The sequence below is a fragment of the Gekko japonicus genome, unplaced genomic scaffold (genome assembly GCF_001447785.1).
Source record: "Gekko japonicus isolate JY-2015 unplaced genomic scaffold, Gekko_japonicus_V1.1 scaffold369, whole genome shotgun sequence".
Lineage (NCBI taxonomy): Eukaryota > Metazoa > Chordata > Lepidosauria > Squamata > Gekkonidae > Gekko > Gekko japonicus.
Window position 1 is genome coordinate 320184 of NW_015160846.1, and position 9879 is coordinate 330062.

The following is a 9879-nucleotide window of genomic DNA, read 5'->3' on the forward strand; positions in this document are numbered from 1 at the left end:
TATAAATCCAATCTCCTCCTCCTCCTCCTCTTCTACTTCTTCTTCTATCTCCTGAAACTATTTATTTAATTCATTTATACCCTGACTTTCTTCCCAGTCAGGACTCTAAGTGGATTACATCCTTCCTCCTGTCCTCCATTTTATCCTCACAACAACCCTGTGAGGTAGGGTAGGCCGAGAGAGTGTGACTGGCCCAAGGCTGCCCAGCGAGCTTCCGTGGCACAAGTGGGGATTCGAACCTGGGTCTGCCAGGTCCTTACAGTGTTCCCTCTAAGCTGTTCGTGTGAGTGGCCACCCACCCCATTAACACCGGAAGCCCTACTCAGCAGCAATCTGGAGCCGCATAGGGTCTTGCACTGCCCGTTGCCCATTGCCCCTTTTAAGACTACAGCAGCCCTGACCTGGGTAGCCCCGGCTTGCCCAGTCCCATCAGACCTCGGAAGCTAAGCAGGGTCGATCTTGGCTAGTATTCGGAAGGGTGACTTGCTTCCAAGGAATACCAGGGTCAGGCAAAGGCAATAGCACCTCTGAAAAAGACTCTTGCCTTAAAAACTAATCTAGTGGTGCATAGCGCTAAAAAAAAGAGCTAGAACTTTGCGCTGCCAGACAATCTTAGGATCTCCTGGCTGTTCTACGCACAATACCATAAGATAATAATTATTGTTATTATTAGATTGCAACCATTGTATTCTGCTCGGGATGTGAACTGCTCTGCTCAGTAGGGGGAAAATTAGAGGGAACATTGGATCCTGGTCCAACACTCTGAACCACTCCATGACACTAGATTATGGGATGGTTCACCACGACGGTCTTGAGTGGGCAGTTGTCCTTCTCTAGCAAAATTGCCCCTTTCAGAGGGATTGCTTTTCAGTCCATCAAAATCTCCAAGAATCTTGTGACACCCGAAAGCCTTAGCACATTTATTTTGGTAGAAGCTCTTGTGAGCCAAGACTGCTTTTGCTAGATGCATGCCATGTATCTGGGCACATAAGTCCAAGAGAAGAAGAGGAAGAGAAGACATATAATTACAAAATGAATAAGGACGGGCTGTGCAGTCCGGGTTAGAAAGGAGCAGAACACAAATGAAAAGCAAGATCCAGTCAAAAGAGTCAGCAGTCCAGCCAGAATGGGTGTGGACTGCTCCCAACAGACCACGACCTGGCAAAGGGATTCGAACTGTGTATGTAAACCTTTAAGAAGGGTCAATTAGTTTGTGAGGGATCCAATCCCAGGACCTGTTGGGACCAAGACTGACAATGTGCAGGCATTCCAATTTGACAGCTTCCTGTGGATTTTTGACATGGTCCTGGGAACTCTGTGCGCGTGCGTGAAAGGTAGGCTTGTACCCTGCGCAGCTGTGGGATCCTCGTCACTGGTTAGCAGGCCAGACTGCATCTGTTCAGGCCTCCCTACCACACTGTCTCCGTTCGCAGGGCTCTCCTTTTTCCAGCAGGGTTGGGTGGCATCCATCCACTTCTACGGAAGGAAGTGGAGGAGGAGTCACTTGGGGTGGACTGTTGGTCTAAGGGATAGCCTGGCTTCCATGGGCCCAGGAGGGGGAGGGTGGGTCTGCCGGCCCCAAAACCACGCCCCAAATTGCATCCTGCTTACTCAGTGCCACAGAACAGAACTGCAGCCTCTAAGGTATAGTGGTTAGGAGCGCGAAGTCTAATCTGGGAGAACTGGGTTTGATTCCCCACTCCTCCACTTGCAGCCAGCTGGGTGACCTTGGGCCAGTCACATGTTCTCTCAGAGCTGTTTTCTCAAGAGCAGTTATCTCTTGGCCCCACCAACCTAGTCAAAGGGTGTCTGTTGTGGGGGGGGGGAGGGAAGGAAATTTTAAGCCGCTCTGAGATTCCAAGTGAAAAGACGGGTATAAATCCAATCTCCTCCTCCTCCTCCTCCTCTTCTTCTTCTCCTTCTCCTTCTTCTTCTTCTGTCTCTAATCTTCATAAGCCCAGGGTATTTTAAACTGAAAGTACTATTCAGACCTGTATGTGATGTGTGGAACTCCCTGCCACAGGATCTGCTGAAACCATTAACTTAGAGTGCTTTAAAAAAAAAGGATTAGGAAGATTCATGGAAGGACAGGTCAATCCATGACTAAGGTAGCTAAATGGAGCCTCCATGTTCAGAGGCTATGTATCTCTGGGTGTAAATGGGAGCTCCTGAGGGGCGTCTGTCAGAGACAGACTGGAGGGGGCCACATAGATGGGCCTTGGTTCTCTGCTTTAGCAAGACGGGGCTTGGGAAAAGGCCGCGTTGTCCCCAAGGCCTGTTGGAAGTGGGATTCTTCACTAGGCATGTTGAGTCGAGCTGCTTCTTCCAAGACACAGGGCGGAAATAATGAGGTAATATTCTTTTGTTGTGCAAAAGGGAACTGTTCTTCCTCCGCGAGAAGCCGGCCTTCATTCCAGACGAATGGCTCATGGTAGAGTTGCAGCTCGTGGGGGGAGACTCCGAAGCCCGCCGGATCCATATTTATAATCTCAGGGCTTAATGCGCTGGCGAGGCGAGGCAGGCCGTGCGTTCTCTGTGGGCCCCTCGGTGCTCAGAGAGCGATGCAGATCCAAACAAATCTGCGGAATGAGCTCAGATGGCCCTCCGAGGGCTTCCCCCCCCCCGCGATGGAGCAAACGAGAGGACGAGATTGGTTATCTACAGAGATACGACTGCGTGGATGAGGAATGCACTTCATGCTTGCCCCCATCCAGCTTGCGTGCATAGACTCCCTGGCGTTACACTGGTGAAGCGTGTTCCTGGGTCGGGGGAAGGAAGCGTGTCCGTCTGTGGCTGCCACTGGCTTCTGTACACACGCTCTTGGAAAGAGGAAAGAGACGGAGTCCAGCAGCACCTTAAAGACCAACAAAATTTGTGGCAGGGTAGGGGCTTTCGTGAGATGCTGCACCCTTCTTCAGAGTCCACAAAAGCTCCTCCCCTGCCACAAATGTTGTTAGTCTTTGAGGGAGATCACGAGAGGGCGGGCAGGAAGGGTTGCCTCAGTGCTGAGTTCTCGTGGCCCTTTCTGACACGCCTGGGGAAATGCTGGTCGCCAGGGATCATTTCGTAGAAAAAGAGGCGCAGGAGCTCATTAGCATAACTTATATGCCACACCCCCTGATATCACTGGAAATGTGTCAGAAGGCAACACCCACCGCTCAGGCTCCACTTGACTGTTTTGGATTGCTAGCTATTGGGGGGGGGGGAGACATGCAGATCTGTCCTCGCAGAGGAGGGAGAGCTTGTACCTGAATAAAACTTGGTCTTAAAGCTGCCACTGGACTGTTTTGGACCGGGGGGAGCTCTGCAACTTACCTGGCTGCTTCTTGCTCTGACTGAGGGCTGCTGGGAGCTGGGGGTGGGGCTTGTTGCATGTGCCTGCCCCCTGGGCTCTTTACTGCCGGAGCTCCGCTCCTGTGCGCTCCTGCAGGAAATGACCCCTGCTGGTTGCCACGTTGGGGTCAGGAAGCCATTTTTCTCCAGGGCAGTTTGGCCGGAGATCCTGGAGGTTTGATGTTATCTTCTGAGCATGGAGCAGCGGTCACTGGGTGTGTTTGTGGGGGGTGAGGTATTTGTGAATTTCCTGCTTTGCGCAGGGGGGGTTGGACCCCATGACCCTGGAGGTCCCTTCCAAATATGACTCCATGGCTGCGATCACACACACTAAATAATCCACTTTCGATCTGCTTTCAGTGCACTTTCCAATTGGATTTTGCCAGTTCACACAAGTAGAATCCAGTTGGAAAGTGCATTGACAGTGGATTGGAAGTGGATTATTTAGTGTGTGTGAAGTCCACAAGCAGCAGGTTTTAAGGGTAGCTGGCAGTTCCATATTGTAATCCTATACTTTTTTATCTTCTTCATTTAATTGATTTTAAAACGTACACTTGGTGATCTGTGCAGGATATTTGCTTTTGGAATATTTTTGCTCAGGCCTTGCAGTTTACCGAGCGGGTCGCTTCTGGCTTTTCGGCCTTTGGTCTCGCCTGCTGTTCTCAACAGCATCCTTTCCTCATCTTTCCTCCCCTGCAGAATGTCGCCGATCACATTCCCCAGCTTGTCCAGGGCGTGAGGGGGAGCCAAGCCCAGGCCGAAGATCTCAGTGCCCAGCTCGCCTTGATAAACTCCAGCCAGAATTTCCTCCAGGTACGGCAAACGCGAGGAGTCTGGAGAGACGGGGTGGGGGTGTCTGTTCAGTCCCTCCAGCCACAGTCTCCCAGATCGGCTTTGAACAGGTATCTGGAAAAAACAAGATAACCCCCCCCCCCAGCTTCCTTCCTCATCAGTGTTGGACAAGTTGACAGGGGAGGGGCTGGGCTGTGGGAGGAGGGGTGGGGTGGGATTTCGAGCAAGAACTGAAGAGACAAGCTGTGTGGGTTGGGAGCCCCCTTGGACACATGAATCTGCCTTATATTGAATCAGACCCTCAGTCCATCAAAGTCAGTGTTGCCTACTCAGACTGGCAGCCGCTCTCTAAGGTCTCAGGCAGAGAGAGGCCTTTCACCTCACCTAATGCCACTGGTCTTTTTAACTCGTGATGTTGGGGATTGAGCCTGAGACCTTCTGCATGCCAAGCAAAAACTCTGCCACTGATCCACGGCCCCTCCCCTCTAATACATGAACACATGAAGCTGCTTTATACTGAACCAGACCCTGGATCCATCAAAGTCATAGTTGTCTACTCAGACTGGCAGCCGCTCTCTAAGGTCTCAGGCAGAGAGAGGCCTTTCACCTCACCTAATGCCACTGGTCTTTTTAACTCGTGATGTTGGGGATTGAGCCTGAGACCTTCTGCATGCCAAGCAAAAACTCTGCCACTGATCCACGGCCCCTCCCCTCTAATACATGAACACATGAAGCTGCTTTATACTGAACCAGACCCTGGATCCATCAAAGTCATAGTTGTCTACTCAGACTGGCAGCTGCTCTCCAGGGTCCCAGGCAGAGGCCTTTCACATCACCTCACCTGAGGGCCGGTTTGGTGTAGTGGTGTAGTGAACATAAGAACATAAGAGACGCCAATGTTGGATCAGGCCAAAGGCCCATCCAGTCCAACACTCTGTGTCATACAGTGGCCAGAAATACCAGTGCCATCAGGAGGTCCACCAGTGGGGCCAGGACATTAGAAGCCCTCCAACTGTTGACCCCCCCTAGCACCAAGAAGACAGAGCATCACTTGCCCCAGAGCCCCTATCTATACCTTGTGGCTAATATCCACTGATGGACCTCTTCTCCATATGCTTATCTAATTCCCTTTTGAAGCCGTCCATGCTTGTAGCCGTCACCACCTCCTGTGGCAGTGAATTCCATGTGTGAATTAGTGGTTAGGAGCGCGGACTCTAATCTGGGAGAACCAGGTTTGATTTCCCCACTCTGCCACATGCAGCCAGCTGGGTGACCTTGGATCAGTTACAAGTTTATTTCAGAGCTGTTCTCTCAAGAGCAGTTCTAGAATGACCTCTCTCACTCCCACCTACCTCACAGGGTATCTGTTGTAGGGAGGGTAAGAGAAAGGGTTTGTAAGCCGCTCTGAGACTCCTTTGGGTAGTGAAGGGTGGGGTATAAATCCAATCTTCTTATCTTCTCTCACATCGCCTTTTAACTGGAGATGCTGGAGAGTGAACCAGGGACCTTCTGCATGCAAGTAGATAAATACATAAAATTGCCTTATACAGAATCAGACCCCCTTGGTCCATCAAGATCAGTCTTGTCTACTCAGACTGGCAGGTGCTCTCCAGGGTCTCAGGCGGAGGTCTTTCCCATCACCTCCTATTTGATCCTTTTAACCAGAGATGCTGGGGGTTGAACCTGGGACCTTCTGCATGCCAAGCAAAGGCTCTGCCCCTGAGCCACAGCCATTCCCTTGGCAGTGCATAAGCTCAGCAGATGAGCATGCGAGGCAACCCTGGCCAACAGCCCTGTCTTGTTTTCTTGTGTTTTTTCCCACAGCCGGGAAGCAAGATGGTGGCCTCAGCTAAAGCGGCGGTCCCAACGGTGGCCGATCAGGCAGCCGCCATGCAGCTCAGCCAGTGCGCCAAGAACCTGGCCACCAGCCTCGCGGAGTTGAGGACTGCCTCCCAGAAGGTGAGTCGGCCCAGAGGAAGAAGGTGGACTCTGCCTTTGGCCTCTTGGATTGGCCTGTTTAGGGTGGTCAGAACAGTGCCTGGTTTGAACTGTTTTGAAGGTGTCACCGTTTCCGTTTTGGGGTGGGTGGGGGTCCACATAAATGATGGCATGATTGCCATGACCCTGGATAGCCCAGGCAAGCCTGACCTTGTCAGGTCCCGGAAGCTAAGCAGGGTCGACCCCGGCAAGTATTTGGGTGGGAGACGTCCAGAGAATACCAGGGCCGGGAGGCAGTGGCAGGCTATCAAGCCCACTTCTCTAAACATCCTCACCCCTGTTTTCTGTTCATGTCTTCCATGAAGGCGCATGAAGCATGTGGTCCCATGGAAATCGACTCTGCCCTGAACACGGTCCAGACGCTCAAAAACGAACTGCAAGACGCGAAGATGGCAGCTATTGATGGGCAGTTGAAACCACTTCCAGGAGAAACGGTAAAGAGGGGGGGGGATTAGGGGAGCGTTGGAATAAACGGGGTGCTGTTGGACTTTACTAACTCCTCTTAGACTAGATCCCAGAAGCCCAATGTGGTCTTCAGATCGGCCTCCGATGACTCTGACTTGGAACTCGCCATCTGCCGAATCTAGCTCAGAGCGATTCCCTGGCGGAGGGGAAGCCTCATCCATGAGTCCTTCCTTCCTTCCTTCCTTCCTTACATTTATTAGCCGCCTTTCTTCCGTACAGTGTCTCAAGGTGGCTTTCGATACAGATGAAAGACATAAAACAGAATACGTAAAACCAAAATTTAGAAATCACAGTTTAGAACTGCTTTAATCAATCAGATAGTGGAGGCTGTTGCAAAATTTTTATATTATGCAATCAGAAGATGTGGCTTGAATAGTGACTGATGCATCTTAGAATTTTCCTGTATTTCCATGATGTTTTGTGCTTTCATGCCAATTAAGGTTTTGTGTGTGTGTGTGTGTGTGTGTGTGAAATCAATCAAATGCAGTCCTAAATGAAACCACCTTCAGCTGCCTCCGAAAGATTGAGGGGCCCATTCTGTGCGGTGCGACATAATTACCTGTGCAGAAAAGCCCTCTTGAATAGTTCAGTTTTGTATAGTTTGTGGAAGGCACGATTTGTATTAGGACAGATGTCTTTATCTTCATCCTGTTAGAAATATCACTTCGAAAAAACCAGGAAGGGGTCACAGCCAGGGGTCATTTGGGGGGGGGACGCGGGGGGACGCCATCCCCCCGGGTGGGGTGCGAGAGGGCGGGGCCTGGAGCTCCCTGCTGGTGCCCGCTGGAGGTCGCCGCTGGCTGTGGGGAGGAGGCGGGGCGCGCTGTGTGATGTCAGGGGGTGTGGCATATGCTAATGAGTTATGCTAATGAGTCCCCCTAGCTCTTTTTCTACGAAATGACCCCTGGTCACAGCTATCCATGTAGGAAATACAACACACCAGCAAGCACTGTGCAATGAATGACTAGGACATTTAGTAAGGATCATATGGTATTATAAATAGAACTTTACAATATTACAAGAAAAAGTCCAACATTCTCAATGAGTACCCGGTTATAAGCTCATTCCGTCCTAATCTTCCTCAGGAGTAACCCTGTTGTATTGAAAGGCTTCAGCCCCTTGATACACCTCAGTGTTATGATAGGAGCAAACCCACGCTTAACTTCCTCTTTATTTCCTTCAAATTATCCTGGGAAAAACCCATGGTATTTTAAATGAAAAGCAACATAGGGGTTGAATGGAATATTATTATTTTGTCATTTTAATTATTTAGTTTTATAGAACTTACTTCCGGTTCCATTACGAGTGTTTGTATTAGGAGAGTAAGCCAGTCTCGTCTTCTTTAACTAGGTGCAAAAAGCCTTCTGTGTTATACTGGCTTCAATGCTCTCCATGAACACTGTTAGAAATAGCACTTCGGGCAGCTTACAAGTAATCCAAAGCACAAAATGGCATATTAAGTTATTTTGAGAGGAGAAAACAAAATTGAGGAAACGGTGAAACGGCGGCGGCCCTCTTCTGCCTGCTCACAGTTGGGGTGCTGTTCTGTCCCGTCAGAGGGCAAGATTTCAGGAGGCGTCGAGTGGCGGGAGATTGAGTGCTGGGTGCGGGTCCTTGCTTGGACTCAGCTTAGGCTTTTCTCTCTTTCTCTCAGCTGGAGAAGTGCGCACAGGACCTGGGAAGCACCTCCAAGGCCGTGGGCTCGTCCATGGCCCAGCTGCTGACGTGCGCGGCGCAAGGGAATGAACACTACACAGGTACAACGGAACGGCAAGGTGGGCCGGCAGCAGCGCTCTTCGTCAGCTGTGAGGGATGCATCAGATTAGGCCCACCCCAAAGGAAGACCAGTCCCTCTCGTGCCGTCGGTGCAGCTGGTCTGTCCTCCAGTTTGGCGTAGCGATTAGGAGCGCAGATTCTAAACTGGAGAACCGTGTTTGATGCCCCACTCCTCCACATGCAGCTGCTGGCGTGACCTTGGGTTAGTCACAGTTCTCTCAGAGCTGTTCTCTCAAGAGCCATTCTCAAAAGAGCTTCCACCTACCTCACACAGGGTGTCTGTTATAGGAAAGAGAAGGGAAAGGAGATTGTAAGCCGCTCTGAGACTACTTTCGGTAGTGAAGGGCGGGGTATAAATCCAATCTCTTCTTCTTCTCTGAGTGGACTCTGATTTGGAGAACCGTGTTTAATTCCCCACTTCTCCACATGCAGCCAGCTGGTGTGACCTTGGGTCAGTCACAAGTTGTCTCAGAGCTGTTCCCTCAAGAGCAGTTTCTCTCAGAGCTCTCTCAGCCCCACCTACCTCACGGGGTGCCTGTTTTGGGGAGAGGAAGGGAAGGAGGTTGTAAGCCGCTCTGAGACTCCGAGTGAAGGGCGGGGTATAAATCCAACTTCTCCTTCTTCTGCCAGCAAAATGGGAGGCACTTCATATGCAACAAACCTGTCAAGAACAGCTTCTCTGCTTTGCAAGAAGGAGTTTTAAGAGGAGAGCCAGAAAGCCCGGTCACAGGATTAAACACCCACCACCACCAGTGCTCCCTCTAAGCTGTGGAGTCTTGTGAGCAAAAATTCAACTCTGTGAGCTACTGGCGTTAAAGTTCTGAGTAAGCGATTTGGCCGCTGCATAAATCAGTTTGCTCTGGAGCCCTCCTTCCTGAGCTAAGACAACAATGTGTGAGCTGGAGGCTAAAAAACTGTGAGCTAGCTCACACTAACTCAGCTTAGGGGGAACACTGCCCACCACCACCATTTATCTCCCCCTGCAGAAAAAGGAACCGAATTTAAAGAACACTCTTGTCTTTTCTTGTGCAGTTCTCCTGCATTGCTAGGCCATCAGTTTGGGATCTGGGGCTCAGAGCCTCAAAATTCTCCTGTGAAATGAGGGGGAGGAGGAAGCTCCCCCCCCCCCACTTGGCATGCAGCAGTAGCTGTGGCCATGGGCCGCATGCAACGGTTAGAGCATCAGAGAATGACTTAGCATGTAAACCCCTCCCTGCCACAGGACTCCCTGGGCAACCTCGGGACAGCCACTCCATCTCTGCCTAGCCCACCGCGTAGGGATGTTGTGAGGATGAGAGTATAGATGGGCAATAGAATAAGCTTTTAAGACGCAGGAGCGTTAAAAAGTTCTTTGCGCTCGGCCGCTTGCCTTTTGTGCTCTTTCTCCTCCTCTCATCTCAGCCATGGACTCCGGGCCCTGCTGCTGTCCCTTGCACCTCACCTAGTTTTTTGGGGGGAAGGGGGTCTTCCCCCCCCCCCCATACACACGCAATTCTTCTGCTCCCCTCTGCAGAA

General features: G+C 51.0%; 1 protein-coding gene across 1 annotated transcript in view; it reads left to right on the plus strand.

Moving 5' to 3' along the window:
- The window catches only part of TLN2 (talin 2), a 156066-nt gene that overhangs the window by 83039 nt on the left and 63148 nt on the right, over positions 1-9879 (plus strand). The window contains exons 23-26 of the mRNA XM_015420227.1: positions 4033-4146; positions 5950-6084; positions 6429-6557; positions 8243-8345. Of these exons, the coding sequence (XP_015275713.1) occupies positions 4033-4146; positions 5950-6084; positions 6429-6557; positions 8243-8345 (481 nt within the window). The remainder of the gene's footprint in view (positions 1-4032; positions 4147-5949; positions 6085-6428; positions 6558-8242; positions 8346-9879) is intronic.